Source organism: Desmodus rotundus, chromosome 3 (genome assembly GCF_022682495.2).
Source record: "Desmodus rotundus isolate HL8 chromosome 3, HLdesRot8A.1, whole genome shotgun sequence".
NCBI classification, from domain to species: Eukaryota; Metazoa; Chordata; class Mammalia; order Chiroptera; family Phyllostomidae; genus Desmodus; species Desmodus rotundus.
In genome coordinates, this window is record NC_071389.1 from 177,890,539 (window position 1) to 177,915,935 (window position 25,397).

Consider the following 25,397-nt stretch of genomic DNA (forward strand, 5'->3'; position numbering starts at 1 on the left):
AAGCCATGAAAGAGACAAAGCTTATCTCCCTGGCAGAAGTGCCACCCCTGCCCATTTCACCCTGCTTGCCCCTGAGCTTGGCCAGTTAGCCAATGACGGGTAAGAATCCTCAAGGGAGGATCAACCTAAGACAGGCTCTGGTCACCAGGGATAAGCTCGCAGGGAAGGACTTGGGGGGCTGTGGCAAAAGGGGGTGATGGACCCTTGCCCCTCGGCTTTGAAATAGCCTGAGTCTTCATTCTGTCTGCAAGAAGTCTCCTAATCTCTGGGCTGCTTTACTTCCCTGTTTGACTTGAGCCTGAAGCAATAACAGAGGGCAGTGCAGTCCTGTGCTGGGAGGGGCGGACTCCCTGGGGAATCAGGCCTTAGGAAAATATGTACATTCCTGTGAAACCTACTTAATCTGTACCCTCACCTTAAAAGATAAGGGTCCAGACCTGAGATGAGTCTGGTGCCTAAAGTTTTATGGCCCTCTAGCTGATTGGCTGTAGCTCAGAATAAGCCCTCAAGGTTCTCTGTAAATCCTGTATTGTTTAACCCTTACTGGCTGACAATGATTGATGAGCTTTATCTTCATTCCTATGCGAATGAACCTAATAAAAGCCCATGGAGATAAAGGATCAAGGCCCTTCTCCTTTGAGAGAAGCGGCCACCTCCAAGCAGATCATTTCTTGGTAGACTATTCTTCATCTGTGGTGGACCGGGGGGCTGCATTAAAGCCCCCCGACACGGGATAAAAACAGAAAGTTTACAAGAAAATTCACATATTTGTGTAAGTTTTACAAATGTTTGCGTATATAGATTGTGCTGAGTCAATTTTATAATAAAATAATTGACATGAAATCAAAGTAGCTGAAAATGTATATAAACATAAGGCCAGCAGGTAGTAAAATTCTGCTTGCTAATGACAATTTTGAATGTGTTTACAATATAATAATTTTAAAGACAATAACTGCAAACATATTTAAAAACTATCAATAATGGAGAAATCTTTGCTGGGGTTTACTGTTGGCATGATTTTTCAGTGGTAGGGAAGCAAAGATAAACCAGAAAATATCAGTAAGTGTTGACTACTGTGTGGGTTCTACGTTAATTTGGATGGGGCCATGGGTCTTGTCTGATGCTGGGCAGAGCATAAAGTCCCTAAGGGTTTTGTAAAGTGTACTCTTCCCCCATGGAACCACACTCCGGGGTGCCCCGATGTATCTCTGATGACAGTGATGACGGCACATGTATATCCGGACCTACATGAAGGCTTAAATTTTTAGACTGTATACATTATGTTGGAAACTATGTGAGAAATTTCCTGGGTGGGGGCGGAGGAATTGGATGACGGTGGTCAAAACCTGTATAAAGTTCCAGTCATAAGATAAGTAAGTACTGAGATTTAATATACAGCATGCTTAGTATAATTAACACTGCTTTATGGTATATTTGAAAGTCTCTAAGAGAGTGGATTCTAACGTTCTCATCACAAGGCAAAGGAGGTTTTTTGTTTCCATATGAGATGATGGATGTCAACTCATTGTGGGTAAGTCAAGTGATTATGCTGTATACCTTAAATTTATACAGTGCTGTATGTTAACTGTATCTTATAAAGCTGACAGAAAAAATAAACTTCCTAATGACTGTAACTGGGACTATCTTACTTTAGGAAAGGTGAAATTCCAATCATACTGGCTATAATTAGGTTCACATGTTGAGGATAGTATGGTTTGGAAAGTATCCTTTTCAGAAAAAAGATTAAAGATGACCTTTTATTTAATGGAAGTAAGCATATTTACTTTTAAGACTTACATTTTAATGTTACTAAGGCTTTCTTTAACGACTAACATTTTTAAAAAGATTTAAACAACTATGGACATCTCTTGCTTCTTAAGAGTGGGATTGTGCAGTAAGTGTCTCGTTAGGAGTAAGCCTTCACTTCTCACGTACTAGTTTAGGAGACATGAAACGCTAAGAAGCAGAGGCCTATTCCTGGTAACAGCACAGAAAATGACTATTAAAAGATGAAGCCTGGGTAACAGGCTGGTCAGCGCTTACCAATGCAGCACATTTTCCCTAATAAACTGTAATTTTGAGACTAAGCCCTGTGCCTCCCCTTTCCACCGCAAGGGCCTGTGTTAGAGACCTCGGCCATAATGGGTGAGGAAAAAAGCTCCTGCTATCACATCCGTAGCTAGCCCCATGCAATCTGGAAAGAATTGTACGCTATTCTGAGACCAAATTATTGAAAAAATGAAGGCCATTGGTTTTTTTTTTTTTTGCAGATTACTCCTTCCAAAATAAACTTTTTATATCTTGAAATAATGAATTTTATTTTATTTTTTTCAGTTTGCCCTCACCTGAGAACAGGAAAGTAACAAATAACTGGTGTCTAATGTCAAAAGAGGCTTGCACGCCTGAGCCCTGCCGCGCACCTAGAACTTCACCTGAGCAGATATTGTAGCGTTTAGGCCATGTTGTCTTGAACTTTACCGAAAGAAAAGGTTTTGGTGAGAACATACATGGTTCAGTACAGATTTTAAAGAATGTAATTAATGTTGAGTCTCTCATAGCTCAGGAGTGTTGTCAGCTGCTGTTGATGAACCCTCATGTCCTCTGAGCCAGGGGCTTCCTTCATTGAAGTACAGACACAAGGGGGCCTCTGCAAAGCCTGCACTTACACCGTCCACTCATTTGTGGCATTGGTTAATGCCGTCTGTAGAGATCTATGTTGTGTTGGACTGCCCAGAAAAAAACCTTCATTACATTTGTAAAAAAATTAGACCACATGTTTTTTGGAGGGGGGTGGTTATTTTTTGGAAAAAAAAAAATCACAGGTGACAGGCTATTTTCAATTTTAGCAATTTTGGGGGGACTCAATGTAGATATAGCTTCAGAAAGCAGAGGCATTATTTTGACTTGTAGATTGGCACATCTATTCCTTAGCCCCACGTTTAAATTAGTTTTAAAAATTTCTTTTCCTGTCCATATAGAGCTAATCTGACCTCTAAATTTTAAGGCTTTTATTAATTACATTCCTCTTTGACTTCAGTTTAAGATTCAGAGTTTTCTTTTTCTTAATTAAAAAGCTAAAAGTTTTTTGAAAAACAGCTCTATCTGCAAATTAAATATTTTTGTTTATTCATTGGTTATAGTCTCCATTACTGTGCCCATGATTTCAGAGCCAAGACCTTCCAGGCACAGTATTTCATCAGCAACTTTTGCCTTTTGGTTCTGTGATTTACTTTTTCTCATTTTGGTTCTGATAAAAAGGTATACGTCACTTAACATGTGAATAACCTACATTCCTCTTTACTGACCATTGATGCACTCCGATACCTCACTGTGAAGAAATCTACATCCTTGGTATTCGAAAACCATTAAAGGTCAAGAATTCCATGTTTGCTACAGAATCCTAGTTTGGGCAGAAACTGCAAGGGATATCCTCAGATGAACTGCAAATGAAACTACTAAGAATTCCACAGTGTCTTCTTTTCATTTGTTGCAGGCACTCAATAATGTTCTTTGGCCTTTCAGTTACCCCAAGAGCACTGCTGAGATTTGTATTTGTGGGGATGAGGGGTGAGGAGGCATTGACTTCAACTGCAAAGATTCACGACATGGCCTGGTGGTAATCCTACTGGGCAACAGGCTATCAAGTGTTTTTGTAAAAATTGCAAGGAAAGTTCCACACTCATGATAATGCAAGAAGTGGACTGATGTGACTCAATCCAACCCAAATGTTGGGGATGCTGACAGTTACTGCAGGCGTTCTTTCCTTGATCAAATCACCTGGAAACTTCCAAGTCTACTCTTCAGACTACTTTCCAGGGTCAGAGTTTCTGGCATTACAGGTTTTCTCTTCCTCTCCTTTTGCCCCTACGTCCCCGAACCAGGGGTGTCCAACCTTTTGGTATCTCTGGGCCACACTGGAAGAAGAGTCATCTTCGGCCATACATTAAATACATTGTGACACGTTATCACAAAAAAACTCTCATGTTTTAAGTAAATTTACGATTTTGTGTTGGGCCACATTCACAGCCATCCTGAGTCTCATGTGGCCTCAGGGCCGAAGGTTGGTCACCCATGCGAACTTCCATTCCCATCCCTTTCTGTCTCCATGTGTAAGTTCTATTTTCTTCTTGACTCTACAAAGTGCTATTGATGCTCAACCAAGAAAAGCCTCCACTAAAACACGATTGCAAGATTTTATAATAAAATTTAGTCAGGCCTCCTCAGGGCAGTGATGAGCACAGCTCCAAAAGTCATGATTCCCTGATCTCCACTCCTTTCCATCCTATAGAAAGTGTCCTTTTCTGTCTCCCCCTAAACCCTTCTTTCCTCTCCCCCCACAAAAAGGCCAAATGACTTTAGGCAGCAGAGTGTAAAATACTTGAATTTACACATCAAGTCATATTGAATACTTATAGTCTAATACATAAAATCCTCAATAATTAAGATGCTGTTACCCAGGTACTACTTCTGTTTGAAAATATAAGAAACAGGATTATTCAGAATTACTTAAATAAAAAAAAAAAATTGAACCCCCAGTCAAATGTAACTTTGGGAATAAACTGGAGATTCAATTGCAGTTTGGCCAGTCCCTATGACCTCATGCAAGTTATTTAACCTCTTTATGTCTCAGTTTCCTTCTCTGAAAAATGAAGTTGAAACTATCTTCCTTATAGGGTACATATGAGAATTAGGGAGATTTCAAATGTAAATAAGTTTTCATAGTTTTTGGTATAAAAACCTCAATAAATTTAAAAATGCTGATAGTGATCTGCTCTTTTAGCCAAGTAATTGTATGTGTTCTTACTCTCAATTTTAACAAATTATTCCCTAACCTTTAAGTTATGTTACTGTGATCACTATTTCCCTTTCATAGTTAAAACTATCAGTCACTACTTCCCCTCATTCTTATCAGCTGCACTTCATAAACAAGTTTTTTTTCTTTATTGATCAGAATTACACCACCTCTTTGCTTTGTCATGCTTGAAATTGTTGAGAGCTAGGAAAGAGGGCTAGACAATTGTAAGCATTGCTAAGCAGAAAACCTCTTGATGGTCACTAGAATGGATAAGGAAGAGAAACAAATCATCATCCGAAATAAGCTTATCAACAGGAGACAGACAGATAGTTCCTCCCGACCCCAGAGCTATGCAGAGATAACCGCAACTCCCGCTTTTGTAACTTGCTTGCTTGCTTCTCACGGTATAAAAGAGCTAGCCTGTGAGCGTTCGGCGCGGCTCTCATCTGCAGCTCTTCTTTCTGAGCACCGTGTCTCCGGGACACATGGAGAGTCCGCCCCTGCGCAGGTTAAAAGAGTTGGCCATTAAAGTAACATCTCTGTAAACGTCCTGAAAGTCTCCGAACGTCTGTTTCTTGCATCAGTGGGTGCAACAAAATATCCCTGGACCAATCAATATTCACAATGCAGTGAAAAAGCTCAATTTATGGACAATTAAGTGGGCCACCCTAATATCAGGGGCAAATATATCTTTATTTCCTTTATTGACTAATAACTATTTGTGGAAAAACCAACTAATTTGGCATTCATTCAACAATATTTATTATGTATTTTGCAATAGACAATATTCTAGGGGAAAGAGCAATGGGCAAACAAAATCTTTGGCTTCACAGATACTACCTGAAAGGATGCCAAGAGGAATGCAATTACTTGTAAATCAGAGTAACTGGTTTAGTCAGGGCAAAAATACTGCTTTCTTCCCTGGGAAACTTCATTGAGTTGTATCTCGTGGGAAGAAAAATACACATCTGGGTTTAAGAACAATTGTGAACAATAAATGTTAAATCAAGGAGATTTCATGCAGTTCCTCAGCTTTGTTTTCTTATTTTTAAAAAATGTGTACACCACTATCCCGACTCCCTGAAACACTAACAATCTCTTGACTCTATATTCAAACACACCAGGTATTCTCAGTTTTTCTCTTTGAGACTCCATCTTTAGGCACTAACTGACTTCCTGCTGTTCTCTTCCACTCTCCTGCCCGATTAATATAGTTACATTGATGTGTTAGCGACTTTATGGCTACTTTCTAATAAAACACCATTGTCCTCATCAGTCAGACTGTACCTTTCAACTTCCCACTTTATAAGGACACCACTCCCATTCCATTTACCTTCCCACCCCCTCCTTTTAACATCCCCCCTTGAAAACTGTCCTTTTACATTATCAATGCTGACAACATTTGCATTCTAGTTTGTAACCATAATTAAGTATTCCCTTAAAAGAAAAAGACCATAAACAACAGTTATATAAATTATTATGATTATTTAAATGTTATTCATTAAATAGCCAAGATTTGTGCTGTAACTGGAGTTTCTTCTCTTTGGCACCAAGGTCTTGAACCACGCTACTCACAGGAACACTGAACTAGAGTCCATTTTCTTACACTCCAACCCTCTGTTCAGAACCCTGCAGCATTTTACAGTGTTTGGTATTAGAAGGATGTTTTTCCAGTTTTTACTTTCCACCGAAAATTTCTGATTGTCAGTTTTTTCCTGTGGGATGAATATATGGCTTCCCCATCATATCCTTAAGATCTTTAGCTTCTTACTCATTCAATATCTTGCTTACAATCCAATCCAATGTTCCCAAAATTTATGATCTTATTTTAATTTCAACTACGAACTTATATTTTACATCTTTTTCCTGAAAAATTTAGGAGCCTCTCTTCTTTATCAAACATCCTGTCCGTCCTAATTTAAGGATGCACAGCTTCTTAAACACTGCCGTTGGCTTTAATTAAATTCTTCACTGTTGCAGGAAAATCCCGTAGGTCCTCTCTCCGATTACAGCAGGATTTCTGCGACCGTCTGGGGAGCTGTGCCGAGAGCGGCGAGCGCACCCGGAGGGGCACTCTCGCGAGACGGAGGCGGCCCCGCTCCGCAGCTCCGCTCCGTTCCGCAGCCGGGCCTCCGGGGCGCCCGCCATGGCGCTGGCCCGCAGACCGTTAGCGCGGCCGCCGCTCTAAAAGTGTACCTGCAGGCGGATGTTGAGGATCACCGAGCCCGCGACGTAGAAGTACGGGAAATTCGTGCGCAGCTGCCAGGCTAGCTCGAAGAAGGCGAGCAGGGTGCGGGAGAGCCCCTTGCAGAATACCCCGTAGGAGGTGGGGGCCGCGGCCGGGCTCGAGACCCCGAGGACCAAGGAAGACGGAGCCGCCGCGATGGCCATGGTGTCGCTGCTTGGTGCCGAGGGTCACCGCAGGCCCCGCAGACCCCGACCCGCGGCCCGGCGGCGAAGGGCACGGGGCACGAAGCTGTGACTGTTCTCCCTCTGCTCCTCCGTCTACGGCGCTTCCTGCCGTGCGGCTCCGCCCCTTCCTGTCTCCAGCTCTTAGTAATAATTAGCATTTAGCATTAACAGGTGGTAGTGCAAGACAGTTATATATATATATGCCATATACGTTATTTCACATGACATCTATGGTCAGCCACACAGATATAATTTTCACTTAAAAATGATAGTAAGCTTAAAAGGGGAAATACAAAATAAGTACGTTAATGTTTGGGAGTTAAAAACATCTATTCCTCTGTCCTCTCTTTGGACTTTTTATATTATAAAACATCCTGGAATCGAATTTTTCCTGTATGTCTAGAAATAAATATATACGTATTTACAGTTACAATTTACAACGTATTTATAATTTTGCAATGTTACAATAAAATCAATGCAATTTTTAATTTGCTAAATGCCACCAGAAAACATCACAAACTATTGTTCTTCAAGAATTGTTCATTAATTGTACTTATCACTTATTGTTATTTACAGAAAATTTTGCTTGTAAATTAGGAAAACTTTAAAAGTAGGGCAATCCTGGGGTGGGTGGGGAGCTGACTGAGGAGCAATAGGCAAAATTTCTCAGCTGCAAAATATTTGTGTTTATAGAATTCAACAATATCAATTTAAATCCTCCTTCCTCCCTCCCTCCCTTTCTCCCTCCCTCCCTTTCTCCCTCCCTTCCTTCCTTCCTCCCTTCCTTCCTTCCTTCCTTCCTTCCTTCCTTTTTTCCTTCCTTCCTTTTTTCCTTCCTTCCTTCCTCCCTTCCTCCCTCCCTCCCTCCCTCCATCTGTCCTTTTTTTCCTTCTTTCCTTCCTTCCAATAGAAGTGAAATTCCTTTAGTAAGATCTGAAACCTATGACATGTAGGTTGTGTTCTTAATGCTCTAATTGGTTTTTATTTTTCAGGTTTTCCTCTATATAGAGTTAAGTAAGTATTTCTTTATAAGTTCACATGCAGTTATAAAGAAGCATTCCCTTACTTTGACCTAGAGAACGTTTAAAAGGGGAGGCTATCTTTAACGTTATATGGATGGATATAGTAATATTGTTGAGAAAAATAAAAATGGAAGATATAATGTAAAGATTCAAATCAAGGCCACTCTGTGGGCCATTCTATCAGAAAATATTCAAAAGGTGGTTTACACGTACTTTTTTCCATAAATTTAGTCCATCTTTTCAGAAAAGTTTTTGCCACAGTTTATGTCTAGGGAATTACCCTGGATATATGGCAAAACAAAAATAACATTGAACATATTTACTTAACAAGCTTTTGATACCTGTTATACTTTGTTAATGTAAATATCCTTGCATGCAATATTGAATATTTTTATGGAATATGTCATGACCTAATATAATGATAAAAAATATCAGATTTTTAAAAATAGCTAAATCAGATTATAGCTTTATTAGTTACAGAAACTGACTTTTTTTTTTAGGTTTTCACAGAACAAACAGGAGTTAAATTATTTTTCCTCAATCATGAACACGCAGCATTAGAAGAAACAGTATTATTACTCCTCCGTAAGTAATATTATTTTAATGGCAGTAGCTGGCAACTCCCCCCTTTTTTGAGCTTATAATATGTATAAGGCATGTATTTAGGAATAAGCATTTTTCTCAATAAAGCCTCAAAGGTATCCCTCCTCAAGTATTTATTATTTGTCTCTATCTAACAGGTACAAAATTTACAGGAATAGATGGTTAAAATAACTTCAAGGCTAGCACAGTTGTATCTGAAAAAAAAAAAAGCTAAACTAATGAAACTAAAAGGAATAGATCTTTACTAAGATGAAACATAGTTCAAAACAAATAAAACCAAAGTGAAAATCATGTCTAAAATGAGAGTATTTTGAAATGTAAGATACACGTTCTAATTTATTTTTAAGGCTTCATTGATAGTTTTAAAACAGGACATGTGTACATATGACTAAACAGCATGGCTGATGCAGACCAAGTGTACATGGTACGCTTTGGAGAACCCTTTGATGTGCTGAGAGTAGTACCGAGGCAGGCAGACAGTAAGAATAAGTAATAGTGCTCTTTGGGGAGAGCAGTAGTAATTGATAGGGTTGCTAACAAAGGAGTCTTGTGGACACTGTAGCGGGAACAACTCCCCAGTATGGACATGTGAAGTTCCAGATCTCCGTGACAGAAATGGCCCAACTCATCAAAATAGCCTCCCCATTTGGCTGGCAACTGCAGGTGGCATGCTGGACACAGTGATGGGGGTACTGGACCGTGAAAAGCTGTGAAGGAATGAGTTCAGGCAACCATATGTGTTTATACACATACACCTTGACAAAGGGCATTGGTCTGACCATGGCCAAAGGGTCTAAACATGGTTGTGATATGGTATTGTCTTAGTTGTAGTTCTTATATGAAGAAACAAAACAACTCTGTCTGTTTTAGATAACACGTTAAAGAAGATTGAATAACTTGGAGAATCTATAGTCTGGCCGCAGAATGAGGTCAGGAGGCTCTAAAACCATCCACAATACCACAAATCACTGCAGCTCTGTAGATAGAGTGAAGTTTACACTGATGCCCCATTGCAGAGAGAACCGACAGGCTGCGCTGCGGACAGTGTAGACAGTCGATAATGATTTCACCGATGTGATGGCACTTCTTTGCCAGACTGGATTTGGTATGGTCCCTGTTTCTTTGCCTACAGCATTCTATTTGATAGAGCATGGGCCAGATTCCCACATATAATTTCAAGGGTGCCTGGGAAAGTGAATGTCTCATTTTCCCCTTCAAATTGGTGTGATAGCCTTAAATTGGCTTCTAATGATTCTGCCTCCTGGTCTCATGCCCTTATATAACATGTAATCTTGATTATGAACTGGACTTGGTAACTTAACTTCTAGTGAACAAAATACAGCAAATGTGAAGGGGTGTTATATTACATCATACATATTTTCACTTACTAACAGCTGAATTATGGCATCCCTCCATATTCACGTCAAAACCCTAATTCCCAGTAACTTAGAATGTGACAGTTACGAGACATGACTTTTTAGAGGTAATTAAGTTAAAATGGCATCGTTAGGGTGGGACCTAATCTGACATGATAGGTGTTTTTATAAGAAGAGATTAGGACACAGACAACACAAAGAGGCTCACTCATGTGAGGTCACAATGAGAAAATGGCCATTTGCAAGCCAAGGAGAGAGGCCTCTGAAGAAAACAAGCTTGCTGACACCTTGATCTTGGACTTCTAGTTCTGGAATTATGAGAAAATCAATTTCTGTTTTTTCAGTCACCAAGTCGATGGCGTTCTGTTGTGGTAGTCCTAGCAAGCTAGTAGAGTGCCCTTTCTTGCTCTTTGTTTCCTTGCTCTGAGGGAATCCAGCTGCCATATTATGAGCTGTCCCATGGAGAGGACCATGTGGCAAGAAACATGTTCTATGGCCAACGGCCTGTGAATACTTGAAGCTTGCCAACAGCCAAGTGCAAGGGCTAGGAATCAACAGCCAACTTCAAGGCCTCCAACTTGAATCATGAGAGGACTGCGATCCTGGCTAATTCTTTGATTTCAGCCCATAAGGGAACCTGAACCAGTGGCATGTAGCTAAGTTGTCCCAGATTCCTGACCCACAGGAATGGTGAGAACATAAATACTTGTTTTAAGCTGCCAAGGTTCGGGGGGTAATGCAGCAATACATACTACGATGGAGAGAGATCTCAAATGTGTGCTTATCAGTCAGAGTTGAACCAAAGAAGCAGAACCACTAGGGTTTATTACCAGAAATTATCTTACATGAGTGTTGGGGCTGGCTGATTAGTCCTTCTCTGCAAGGCCGTCTAATATTTGAACCTGAAGCCAATAGTTGGGCAATTAGGAAGAGAGGGTCATGAATAGACTGGAACCCTACAAGTACAAGCTACAACCCTATAAGGATGGACTGGATAGTGTCTGTCCTTGTTGCTGCTGACCTTGGTGACTAATGTGTCCTGAAGAAGCCAGGGGCATTTGTCATGCAACTGAATGTACACAGCTGGCCCAGGAGTTACGAAAACTAAAGTGGATCCAGAGTGTAGGGAGAGCAGTTGTAGACACAGCTGCTGCTTTATGCCAATGAGGCGAATCAGCAGATCAGCAACAAAGTGAGTGCTGAAGTTTCAAATGTGGAAATATTTTATAGGTTTCTGTTTACTTCTGCTGCTTGGAGTCTCAACCTTAAGGATGGCCCAGTACCTCCTTACAGAGCTTCCAAATGATTAATTCGGGCCTATCCTGCAATCCTCCCTTCAGATTAACTTGAAATCAACTGATTTGAGATCTTAATTTTATGAGAAACCCTTCCCAGCAGTACCTCTACTATGATAACTTGTTAACTATGACGACTTGAATGGATAACTTGGAAAAGGTGTGAGTAAGCTACAAATTGGCTGTCACTTCCCTTTTGCCCTTCAGCTGTCCTGAGAGATTCTCCCTTGTAGGATATCTTATGCACGAACATGCTAGAAAGGGAATTCTAGAGACTGCAGCTCATTTTAGCCTAATTGGCACATTAACATGCCATTTCAGTGGCATTCATAATTTCACAGGAGGCTGGGAAAATATTTCAATTTAGTTTTCTAAAATGAGAGGTCTAATAAAGCATGGTTCGAGGATTCCTGAAGTGACTAAAAATAATTGTCCAATATGGTCTGCTTCACTCCAACATTCACCTTTTACTCTACATTTAAAATTTACAAAAAATCCCTGCTCCCATCTAACAAAAGAAGCTATCCCCCACAAATTAAGTGTCTATTTTGCATGAAAAAATCACATCAAGACTTACTATCTTAAAATGGCAGTAATCACCGTGGTCTCTTATGGTTCCTAAGTCAGGAATTCAGAAATGAGTTGGGTGGTTTGGCTCTGAATCTCTTGTAAGGTTGCAGTCAAACAGTGGTTGGAGCACATCGTGAAGGCTTCTCCCAAGTGCCGGTGCTAGGAAGACTTGAATAGCTGGGACCTGGAAGGCCTTAGTCATCCCAATTCTATTTCTATTTGGTTCTCACATGGTATCTCTAGCATTGTGACTCAGGTTTCCAAAGGCAGATGTCCCAAGAAGAATCAGCTTTTTAACTTAGTCTGAGAGTTAGTTACTCAGTGCCTGTGATCTGTATCGAAGGGTAGGGGCATTAGACTCCACCTATTTCTCTTGGTCGTATTTCCAACCACCAAAATCATAGATCCAAAAATACACTCACTTTTCCAATTTTATCCTGATTCAAATCCATCATCTCTGGACAATGTCATTTGTGCATTATTTGTGTTGAGAGCTAGGCAAGAGGGCTAGGCAATTATAAGCATTGCTAAGCAGAAAACCTCTTGAAGGTCACTAGAATGGATAAGGAAGAGAAACAAATTGTTATCATCCGAAATAAGCTTATCAACAGGAGACAGACAGATAGTTCTTATCAACAGGCTACAGACAGATAGTTCCTCCTGACCCCAGAGCAAAGTTCCTCCTGACCCCAGAGCTATGCAGAGATAACCGCAACTCCCGCTTCTGTAGCTTGCTTGCTTGCTTCACGCGCGTATAAAAGAGCTAGCCTGTAAGCGTTCGGAGCGACTCCCCTTTGCAGCCTTAACGGGCACCCTGGGAGTTCGCCCCTGCGCAGGTAAAAATAAAGTACCATCTAAGTGCACTCCACACGTCTCCATTTGATTTTCTGCTCGTGTTCAGGATACAACAATTTGCATCATGATTCTTCCTCCACAGTTGATAATCTATAGACTATACTGTAAAACTAAGGATCACCAAATAGCTTACAAGAAATAATGGGAAAAAGAAAAAGGAAAACATGAAAAGTAGTAAAAAATGTATACACAACATATTTCATTTAGAGTAATGACCAAACAGCTCCAACAGTTCCACAAATATTATTTATAAACTAGGTAAACTATAAAAAACAACTATTTGAAAGCACTGGAGAACGATCCAGGAGGCAGATATTGGGGCGGACTCAATACTTGGAAGAAGGGAACAGAAGGAAGTGCGTTTCCTGTTTTTATTGTTGGCCCCAGTTTGCACTATGCAAGGTGGCTGATATTTCCATAGGAAACCTATAGACTTACGGGGTTGAAGAAACAGAGTTCAGAGTTCAGGGTAACAAGAGCAGCAGGATCTCAGGGGAACATCTGGGAAAGAAAATGGTGAGAGAAGGGTAGCTTCACTTCTCGGTTTGAACTGGTACTAATCTTTTGCTGATCCATGTACTATGTATGGGGCAGACTCCAAGAAGGACAGCTACACTAACTGTACTGACATTTCATCTCTCATCAATTACATAAAAGACAGAGCAAGAAGATTCATTCCTGTAGGACAAAATTATTCTTGAAAGCCAAAAATACATTTCATTATCTTTCCTTACAGTCATATTTCCCTGCCTATTCTTGTTCCCAGCATAGCTCCAATTAATTTTAAAATTCCAATTTTAAGGGTTCCAATCAAGATGGTGGCATAGGTAGATATAGTACTCTAATCCTCCCTCAACCACATCAAAATTACAACTGAACTACAGAACATTTATCATTCAAAACTGTGTGAAATCTAGCTGAACAGAAGTCCTACAACTCAGGATATAAAGAAGAAGCCACATCAAGACTGGTCAGAGAGGCAGAGACTCAGAATGGGCCCCCTTAAGGGTGAGGGGTCATAGCCCCACACTAGACCCCACACTAACCCCCCCGCCCCCCGCCCCCACCCAGGGTTCCAGTGCCAGGAAGAGTTATTTCCATAACTTTTGGCTGTAAAAACCAGATTAGATTATGGCTGAATGAGACAGGGCTTCTGGAGTCTGGATGTTCCTCTTAAAGGGCCCACATGTGCACTTTGTTCAACTCACTCACTCTGAGTTCCAGCACTGGGGCACCAGGGTATATGGATAGGAACTGAGTAGTGTGGCATTTGGATGAGAGCTGCAGAGGCAGCTTTATTCCAGATAGAAGTGCTGGCAGAGGCCATTGTTACTTTACTGGACCCTCCTTCTATAGAGGCAATTGTTGGGCACCATATCTGAGTCTCCATCAACCTGGCTAACACTGTTCACCCCACTCTGGTGATTCCCTGAGACCCCACCCCACCCAACTTTCAGACCCAACCCAAGTCATTTTCAGTGGCTTTTCCATATAAACAGCATCTCTTGGTTCATGCTTCAGACTTTCCTAAAATCTCTCAAATAAGCAACATCTGGCCTCAGCATACCTCATACTGCTTGCTAAATGGCCCTAGGCCCAGCACTAGCTGAAGCCATCCTTGGGTCACAGCTTGACCTCTCTTGGGCACCTCCAAGCCCATCATAGTAGCATCCATCTGCAGATATATTGTAGCTCATGACAGCTGGCTCTGGATAGAGCACAGGTATTTTCTGAGCTTGGCCTGCACCTTCCAGGAGGTCCCAGAGCCAGTACACCTAATGGATAGCTTCAGACTATGTCAAAGCACCACACAACCTCCTCCACAAGGGACACACTCAAGGAGCAGACTTAGCAGACTCCAGAGCGTTGCTGAAGTAAGTCCTACTTTGAGGGTCAGACCCTGCACAGCTCATTCTCCACATGGCTGCAACCAGTCCTTGCTGCCAGTCAGCCTGAGGGTAAATTTCTCCAACTGAGGTGCTAAAATCAATCAAGGCTCAACAACAACAGGAGGAAATACACAGCCCACAAAGGGGACACACCTGGTGTGCCCAGCTCAGGTGATCTGTGTTACAGGACCTTACAGGACACCCACTACGTAACACCACTCTACTAAGTTCCACAGGTATAGCAGCTCTACCTAATACATAGAAACAAACACAGGGAAGCTGCGAAAATGAGGAGACAAAAAAACATGTCCCAAATGAAAGAACAGAACAAAACTCCAGAAAAAAACCCCTAAACAAAATAGAGATAAGCAATCTACTAGATGCGGAGTTCAAAATGCTCATAAAATTGCTCAATGAACTTAAGGGAAGAGTAGATAAACTTAGTGAAAACTTCAACCAAGAAATAGGAAATGTAAAAATAAAGATAGAAAATATTAAAGAGAACCAGTCAGACATGAGGACACATTGACTGAAATGAAGAATATATTACAGGGGGTCGAAGTAGAGTAGATTAAGCTGGGAATCAAATCAGTGATATGTAATTAAGGAAGCAAAAACACCCAATCAGAAGAGCAAAAATAAAAAAAAATAAAAATTATTGAGAATAGTGTAAGGAGCCTCTGGGACAATGTCAACATTTGCATCACAGGCATGCTAGAAGGAGGAGAGAGGCAGCAAAACATTGAAAACCTATTTGAAAAAATGATGAAAAATTTCCCTAACTTGGTGGAAAAACATACAAGTCCAGGAAGCTCAGAGAGTACCAAACAAAATGAACGAAAAGAGACCCACACTAAGACACAACATAATTAAAATGCAAAAGGTTAAAGACAAAGACAGGATCTTAAAAGCAGCAAGAGAAGAGCAGTTACCTACAAAGGCGCTTCCACAAGACTGTCAGCTGATTTCTCAACAGAAACTTTGCAGGCCAGAAGGGATTGACAAGAAACACTCAAGGTTATGCAAAATAAGGGCCTACAACTAAGATTACTCTACTTAGCAAACCCATCATTTAGAATCAAATGATAGATAAAAAGCTTCCCAGACTGAAAAAAAAAAAAAAGCTAAAAGAGTTCATCATCTTCAAACCAGTATTATATGAAATGTTAAAAGGTCTTTAAGACGAAGAATAAAAGATCAAAACTATGAACAAAAAATGGTAATAAATACATATCTATCAACAACTGAATCTAAAAATCAGAAGCAGAACAGAAACAGAATCATAGATACAGAGAACATTTTGACAATTGTCAGAAGAGAGGGTTGGGGAGCTAGGTAAAAAAGTTAAGGGATCAGGAAGTACAAATTGTTGTTAGAATAGTTGTGAAGATGAAAGTACAGCATAGGGAATACAGTCCATCACACTCTAATACCTGTATCGTGTCAGACGGGTGTGAGATACATTGGGGTGATCACTAACTTATACAATGTCTTATCACTGAGGTGTACACCTGAAACTAGTAAAATTATGTCACCTGTAATTTAAAAATTAAAAAATGGTTTAAAAATCAATTGACCATGATGGTGAGTGTTAATATCATAATTTCAATTGTGTTTCATTCATATATATGTCTGTGGTTAATCAAATAGTACTATCATTATTAATACAGCTTTGTAGCGAGCTTTGAAATTAGAAACTATAATTCTCCAGTTTTGTTCTTTAAAAAATTTTTTTTTTTTTTAGCTATTGTGAGTGTTTTCATTCCCATGTACGTTTAAGGAATAGTATGCACTTTCTGCAAAAATAGCCTTCTGGGATTTGATAGTGATTGTGCTAAATAAATAGATCATGTATCTGTTCATCTAAAAACTCCCCTCTTAACTAGATTTTAGTTCACTGGTCCTCCTTCCTTATATAGCTCTGTGATGCATTGAAAACATGATTTTGACAATTTATTCCCCTTGATTGCTTTAGCAGGAAATCTCTTTTTCTACTGCTACATTGTACTCATAAGTGGAAGTTCTCCCAAGTTAACTTTGAAGCATCATATAACACAAGATCAAATGGGTAAAAATCCTCAGTGCCTGTTGTCTGTACCAGACAGGCACATGAAAGCGCTCTACTCAAACAGTGTACTTCCTCCTCACAAAGGCCACCAGAAAACTGATCACGGTTACCTGATTTTTTTACTGGTGATTATGCTGAGGCAGAGAGTGGTTTTAAACAAGAGTCCAAGATCACAGATATACAGAGCAGAGAATCTTGATCTCCCTTTATGGCAGTCCAGTTCTAAGCTTGTCCTCTAAAACAATACATATGAAAACTGAAATAATAACTGATTTTAACATTTATTAATCATAAATATTAGTCAGAAATAAATTAAACAGAAAAAAATAAACTGAATTTTTGTATAGAGAAGTCTAGACTCTTCAATGGAAACCAGATGTTCTTCTGAAGTTTCCAAAGGATATTTATAACATTTCTGAAAATTTTAACTGAATAACCAATATTTAAATATTAAATAGACACAAAAGAGAAGCTTCATCAAGGCCCTAACGTGAGAGATATGTTTGACAGCTATTAATAATAGGCTGAAAGGCCTGAATGAAATAAAGTGGATTTCAACCTAGATGGCTTCACTAAGATTCATTTTTTATTCAGAAAAGGATGGAACAATAATCCCTTCCAAGTATGAAATATGCAAATGTGTGTGTACACGTTTGAGTGCTTATGAGATTATAGACATTAAATTATACTTAAATGTTAGTTATTAGCAACCAAATCTTAGTGAACATTGCCCCTACTGAGGTAGGTACTCAAAAAAACCTTAGTCTCTTTCTTCATAAAACTGTCATTAAAGACAGAAACACAAAAAGGAGGGATAAGTGGTGATGGAGACTTGATTTTAAGTGGTGAACACACAATACCATATTACAGATGATGTATTATAGAATTGTACACTTGAAACCTTTACAATTTTATTAGCCAATGTCACCCCAATAAATTAAATAAAAATTAAAAAAATTCCATAGTAATCATGATCCTATTGATGACCAAGCTGTATTGAACAATTTATCCTTCAGTGTATATTCACTGTATTGGGTTGTTAAATTTTACTAGTGACAAAGTTGAAGAGAGGTTAAACAAGAAAGTTGCAAAACAGTGAAAGAGAATATGTCTATATTTGCATGAGAGCATGTGAGAGTTCAGCTTTCACAACAACATCAGTTGTGAATATTCCAGTCTACAGTAAGCACATAAAGAATTTGAATAGGAGCTAATTTGAGCTGCTTGGGGCATGACAATGTTTTTCATAAAAAAAAAAAAAGCATAGTGCTCTTTCATTAGCATGCTCTGGTGCTTTCCTGCTTGACATTGGTCATAGAATTTAAAAAAACAAAACAAAATTTTATATACATTCCAGATTAGCTGCAAATAGAACTTAAGCTCAGGATAGTAAAAGAATCATGACCAGTGATATCAGACTTGGCCTTTTTTTTCTAGACAGGGTAAGATGATTACCGAGCATTTCTTCTATCCTAGCAATAGCTGAATCTGTTCTAGGAAATTTTGCCAGTGTCTTCAGAGCCCTGGTGAACGGCATTGATCAGGTCGGGGAACAAAAGATCTCCTGCACAGATCGAATTCTCACTGCCCTGGCGGTCTCCAGGACTGGTTTGCTCGGCTCAGTATTATGAAATTGGTATGCAACTGTGTTTCATCCAGCTTTCTATAGTTCAGGTGTAAGAACCATTGTTTGTATTGCCTGGGTGGTAAGCACTGATTTTAGCTTCTGATTACAGCCTCTGACTAGCCTCCGTACGCTTTATTTGCTCAAGATAGCCCATTTCTCCAGTCTTTTCTTTCCTCACCTAGAATGGAAAGCTAAAAGAGTGGTCCTCATGATACTGTCGGGCACTTTGGTCTTCTTGGCTTGTCATGTTGCAGTGGTGAGCACAGAGGAAAACATATCAGATGAATGAATATGAAGGAAACCTCACGTGGAAGATCAAATTGAAAGACATTGTACACACTTCAAACATGACCGTATTCACAATTGTACATGTCATACCACTTACCATGTACCTGACAGCTTTCCTGATGTTACTCTTTTCCCTGTGGAAACATCTCAAGAAGCTGCAGCTCAGTGGTAAAGGGTCCCAAGAGCCGAGCCCCAAGGTTCATGGAGAGCCGTGCAAACTGTCATCTCCTTTCTTTTGCTGTTCATCAATACTTCCTGACTCAAATCACTTCAGTGTGGGATTGTAATGTCTGTAGAACAACTCAGTTGGCATGTTTTGTCAGGTTCTTGATTCCTGTTTTAAAGGAATTAAAATAGGTTCCTATTCTTCAAGCCACTCATCCTAATTTGGGTGAACAGGAAGCCAAGAGAAGCTATTCTGACATTTCTGTGGCTGCTGAGGTGCTGGCCGAAAGAAGGAGAGTAAGTGGGGAGCCATGTGTCTTCTGGAAGAGAACAAACTGATGGATTCTGTTACATTTTGTAGTTGCTGCTGCATTCATCAATGTGAATAGAATTGGATACAGCATACCTGAAAAAACTTTTACCTCAGATTATCACAAATTGTATAGGTGTGCATGTTTGTGAAAAATACAAGAAAGATTATGAGACTGCCATATTAATTCTTTTCATGTCAGTAATCTAATTTTACAAAATAGTGGAAGAAAGTCCTCAGGATTAAGAAGAGGTGTGTGTTTCACATACTTATTTTATGTTAACATTTTACAATTAAAAATTCGTGATCTATGTTTATGCATTTTTAAAGACTGACAATTCATCTTAGGAAATCATTCCTATTTCCTAATGTAATTAACACCACACATAGATACCAGAGTATGTTTACATTTTTGTTTGAAACTCCAGTGTTTGGGATGGCAGGAATATTCATTCTCAATCACACATTGAGGATGGATGTTTGGGATAGGTATTTTTCCATTATGAATTTTTATCTTGGTTAAAGAGAACAATCAGAACTGTTAAGAGAAGATGTTGATAATGAAATTAAAGAGTGACCAACATATTTAGAGTATTTTATATACAATATAGTCAACGGTAGTAGAGGTTATTAGATTTAATATAAGTAGTTGAAAGCTTAAAAAATCAAGTTCTACAATAAGGATGAAGAAGAAAAGAAAACTATTATGACGTTTTAATGCTGCTATGGCTCCACATGCAGTTAGAAAAGTCATTTCTTACAGGTTTTGAACTCAGAAGACCTTTTTTGAAGTTGGAAACTTATGCCAGTTTTTTCATTTTAACCCTAAACAACCTTTGGGTCTCTGAATTGCCAGTATTCTTTATCTTGTGTCCTAAAAATTCCTTTTAAACTTGACAGGTGCATTCAAATCTCCCTATTTAAAAAATATGCTAGATATATGAATATTAAAAATTATGGTGCCTAAGTCAATGACCTTTCTGGATATGTGAAAATCACTACTTATCATATCTATATAATAATTATAAAAATGTCTTTAATATCTGTTTTTATTAAAATCTTGTGGAAAATGATAAAATAAATGTATGTTGACATAAATTTGGTAACAATGTCTCTCATATGAAAGAATTGTATCATCTTCAACAACTGAATTTACATGTCTGTGTTACTCTTGGTATTAATACATTTTAACAACATCATACCTTAAAATAAATCTTCCCCACATGTGAATTTGTCACCATTTTCGTCATCTGTCTGCCGCAGTACATACAAGCATTATAATGTGGGATGATGTCTATCCTGTTTCCTGCTGACTCCTCAGGACATAAAAACCAGCCCAAGGACAGTTCATGAAATGATATTCTAAAGACTAAATCAATGGATGAATAAACTATATTAGTGCTGGAAAACAAATGACAACAAAACTCATCACAAAATCTGCAGGTGGCTTACTTCCTAGTTTTGTTTCTTCACCCTGCAAATACCTCCAAACAAATCTGCACATGCTCAGTTCCAATCCCTGCCTAAGACTGGGGAAATGAGCAGCTGTCACAAATCGGCTCCAAAACAAAGTGATTGACACATAACCTGACTTTAGTATTGCCTTCCTAACAGACCTGATGTGTCTGAGGAGCCTCTGTATGCAGTCACCTGGGAATCAGGCTGATCGCAAGCACGCCGTCTTGAACAGGGGGTTTCCAAGATTGCCTGGGAATCATCGCCATTCCAGGCAGCAGGGATGCATGGGGAAGGGTGTGTGGGGAGATTTTGGGGGTGGGCCTATAAATAATGCATGTAATTTTCACTCACAAGACACTGATCAGATTCAGTCACATTGCCACACTGTCTGTAAGGGAGGCTGAAAAATATAGTCACTGTATAGCCCAGAAAGAAGATGAAAACCTGAATTTAGGACAGAGATGTTGGAGGGCACTTAGTCACATTTCAATTGAAAAGGCAACAAGTTCCATTTATCTTTCACCACCTGGCTTATTTCACTTTGCATAATGCTCTCCAGATCCATCCAAGCTGTCCCAAAGGGTAGGAGTTCCTTCTTTCTGTTGCGTAGTATTCCACTGTGTAAATGTACCACTGTTCTTTTATCCACTCATTCACTGATGGGCATTTAGGTTGCTTCCAGCACTTGGCTATTGTAAATTGTGCTGCTATGAATCAAAACAAACAAGCAAGCAAAACAGAACCAAAGACATTGAAATTAAGAACAAACTGACAGTAACCAGAGGGGAGATGTGAGGTGATAATGGGGGGAAAGGGGGACGTGTTGTCAAGGAACACATATAAAGGACACATGGACAAAGCCAAAGTGGGGTGGGATCCAGGGTAGGAGGTGGGGATGGCTTGGGGGCGGGGGGGGGGGGAATGGAGACAACTGTACTTGAACAACAGTCAAAAAATAAAATAAATTAAAAAAGAAAATGCAGTAAGTTATTGAAACACAAAAGAAGTCCCTTTGTTTAGAAGGGCATGATAGCTTGTTCATGCCACTTTGGTAATTTGATACGCTTTTACATCAGTCTTGAATTTGTTTCTCTTTATTCATAAATTCTAAATGATTCAAGTTCCAATTAAATGTTCCTGTCTTCATAAAAACATAATAGATTCTACATTTTAGCCTTTGTAGCTTCCTCATATGTATTCCCAGTATACTTTGGAACTTGTGATTACATTTGTAAAATATTTCTTACCATCTATATTAAGTTATTTGTTCTTGGATTGTTTATTGGTTGGACTAAAAATAATTTCAATAAATAATTTCTATAAGAATTATATCAACAAAAACAGTTGATATGTATAAGGATGTTTTTGATGAGTAACAAATAGTGACTGAATTATATAAAGTTTTTTCTTAACAATTACTGTTCAAAATTTAAAATACATGCATTAAATGCATGGCTCCGGGAGATGAATGTGCAAAGTGGTGGAAAATAATCTCTCTCAAATTTACATGTTTATACACTTGCCTTCACTCTTTTAGTCAGTGGCACAAATGGAAATTTGCAGCTGGTGTGAAGAGAAGTGGACACCATTTGTGTTTATTCTGGAAATTACATGGTAGCTGACAGTAAGTAATACGATATGTGTACATGAAAAGTTGTGTCCCTTAATGAAATTGTTCCATTTTACCACTGGACTTACACTATAAATAGAATGAACTATTCTTTGTGAAGAGCTCTGGAACTCTATCACAATGCAGAATTTGGGTTGTACTTTCTGAAATTATGATTACAATATTTACAGAAAGCATCATAAATGGATTTCCATCTGCAACTATTTCACTATAAAGCTGTCAGTGGGGCACAACATTAGAAACTTGTTTACACAGATGTCACTTGCAATACAGGCTGCCTTTCTGGTAGTGGCAGCAGGAGAACTCGTCTTAGGAATGCTGGGAAATGGGTTCATCGGACTGGTGAACTGCATCGAATGGGTCAAGAATGGGAAGCTCTCCTCGGCTGATGTCATCCTCACCAGCTTGGCTGTGGCCAGAATCATTCAACTGTGGGTAACACTAGTGGATTCATTCATAATGGGGCTAGCTCCACATCTGTATGGTACTGGTAAACTAGCAAAAGCGGTCACTATTCTTTGGGCATTAACTAATCACTTAACTACCTGGTTAGCCACCTGCCTAAGCATTTTCTACTTCCTTAAGGTAGCCAATTTCTCCCACTTCTTTTTCATCTGGCTGAAGTGGAGGGTCAACAGGGTGGTCCTTGCGCTGTTCCTGGGGTCTTTCTTCTTATTGCCTGTTAGCCTCTTAATGCAGGATGCTCTTAGTGAGTTGTGGATGAATCCCTACAGAGTTCACGAGAGAAATACGACTTTGCTGTTAGATGTAAATAAAATGTTCTATTTTAAAAGTCTTCTTAGTTTGACCTATATTATTCCCTTTCTCCTGTCGCTGAGCTCGTTGCTCCTTTTATTTCTGTCCTTGGTGAGACACGCCAAGAATTTGCAGCTCAACCTGACAAGCTCAAGGGACTCTAGCACAGAGGCCCATAAAAGGGCCATGAAAATGGTGACCACCTTCCTCCTCCTCTTCATCATTTACTTTGTTTCCACTCTAACAGCAAGTTGGAGCTTCATTCAGGTACAGAGATATCAGCCCATGATGCTTATTATGATGATTTCCTCTCTCTTTCCCTCAGGCCACTCTTTCATTATAATTTTGGGGAACAGGAAGCTAAGACTTATCTCTGGGAGACTACTGTGGCATCTTAAATTGTCTAAGAAAAGCAAAACCACTAACTTTATAGAAAGAGTTTGAAAGAACTTTCTGTATTCTACGGGAAAATAACTGATAGAAAACCTTATAGGTTCCCTTTCAATTTCAACACTGCGCTTCATCTGGTCCCTTCAGGTTTCGTTAAACAGCACTGACATTTCCCGTACAGCACGCATTTTCAGTAATTATATTTGCTCAAAGCTATATGACATAATATCAGGTTAAGGGAAATATCTCTTCTATGAAAGCCCTTTCTGGTAACAAAAGACTATTTGAGACATGAAGAAGAGTGGTTATAAAACTATATAATTAAATATTTATAAATGTATAAAAATATGCAATGCAATATGAATGATTATGGAATTATAGTCACAGAAAGGGAAAAAGTAATTCAAATTTTTCTAACTAAAGATAAATTTGAAATGAGAACTGAAAAAGGATTGTAAAATGTTAGGTGTTATAATAATTTACATAAATATAAAAATAAATATTAGTTCAATGTTCTAATTTTTGAAATGATCTGAAACCATGTGAATTTTCATACTTTTTTCCTAAGATTATGAATTGGTAAAAAAAACTCTGTGCCACAGTATGACATTTTTATTAAGGTGAATTTGCATAATCTAATACCCATTAATTGTACTCTTAATTTTTATACTAGAGAATTCTTGGCATATGTGCGCGAGGCTATGTGTGCAAAAATGTGCGTGCTCTCCTGTTCTTAACGGCTGAAATTGGTAAGTTGTATAAATGCCAGTCAGTTATAAAATGGACAAAGAAACTCTGGCATAGAATACAATACAAAAATTAAAATGAAGATGTATACATTTCTTAATATGTTGATAAAGACAATAAGACAGACATAGAAAGGTAAATTTGTTAAAGCAAAGCAGACATGTAGTGTGATGTTTGGATATGTTTGTGTGTCTGTAGTGCTACTCGGACTAAATGAAATAACCGCGGTTAATGGCAGTAGTAGGGCTTGCAAATAGGCAGACAAGAGAGTTTTGCTTGTGAATAATGCTATTAAAATCTGAATAAAAGTTTACATACTGTACTTCTACATAAAGGTTATGTACCTGTCCATATGAATATGCTAGAAAAGCACAGTACTACTTGTCTCAGTTCACTTTGGTCACAATTTTTAGCATGTACTAAGTACTAGCAAATAAATTGTCAGAAATACTTTGTTTTTAAGTTACTGTTGATGAAGTTTTAGGTGAAGTTGCTCGTTCAAGCTCGCCCTGACGCCGAGACTGATGTAGGCATCATAAAGTCACGGAGAAGATCAGATCAGAAGCAATCTTCTATTACAGTGATCTGTGCCACTTAGAAACCTGGGTGAAGCCACAGCTATTGGGGGCTCCCATTTAGCTGCCATCGTCGTCATCACCGCCATCATCATCAATCTCCTTTAATGATTTATATTTCAAATGTTTACATACATAAGTTGGACCATGTCTAAGTACTTTCTTCAGATCATTGTAGGTCACTTACATTAGCAAATAGCAAAGTTCAAGTTAAGCTGAAAACTGTAGAAATGAAGTGTCTTCATTTTCAATGTATTACTTGACAAAATTATTTACGGATGATCTTAAAATCATAGATTTAGCTACAGAGCCCCATTTCTAACATCATAGAGTAAATGTAAAAGGGATACTGAAAGGCATTAGTCAAGGAACAGGATGTTGCTCTGTGGTTGATATGTTTATATTTATTTATTTGAATGCATTTTGAGATCAAGTCCCGCTTTTTCAGTTCCACCGTAATGAGAGCCAGCAGTAGACAGACTGCCATCCAAGAAAAGATCATTAGGTTACAACCATTACCAGTTTCTTTCAACATTGTGAGGTGTGACTAGGCCATGATTGTATCT

At 39.0% G+C, this 25,397-nt stretch overlaps 1 protein-coding gene and 1 pseudogene across 1 annotated transcript; one reads left to right on the forward strand and one right to left on the reverse strand.

Moving 5' to 3' along the window:
* Positions 1-5,549: 5,549 nt before the first annotated feature.
* On the reverse strand, positions 5,550-7,324 carry SMIM10L1 (small integral membrane protein 10 like 1). The gene has a single exon (XM_024575603.4). It carries the CDS (start codon positions 7,184-7,186, stop codon positions 6,980-6,982), a length of 207 nt encoding a protein of 68 aa, XP_024431371.1. The 5' UTR covers positions 7,187-7,324; the 3' UTR covers positions 5,550-6,979.
* Positions 7,325-9,229: 1,905 nt separating this feature from the next.
* On the forward strand, positions 9,230-24,939 carry LOC112318533 (taste receptor type 2 member 31-like; annotated as a pseudogene).
* Positions 24,940-25,397: the final 458 nt, after the last annotated feature.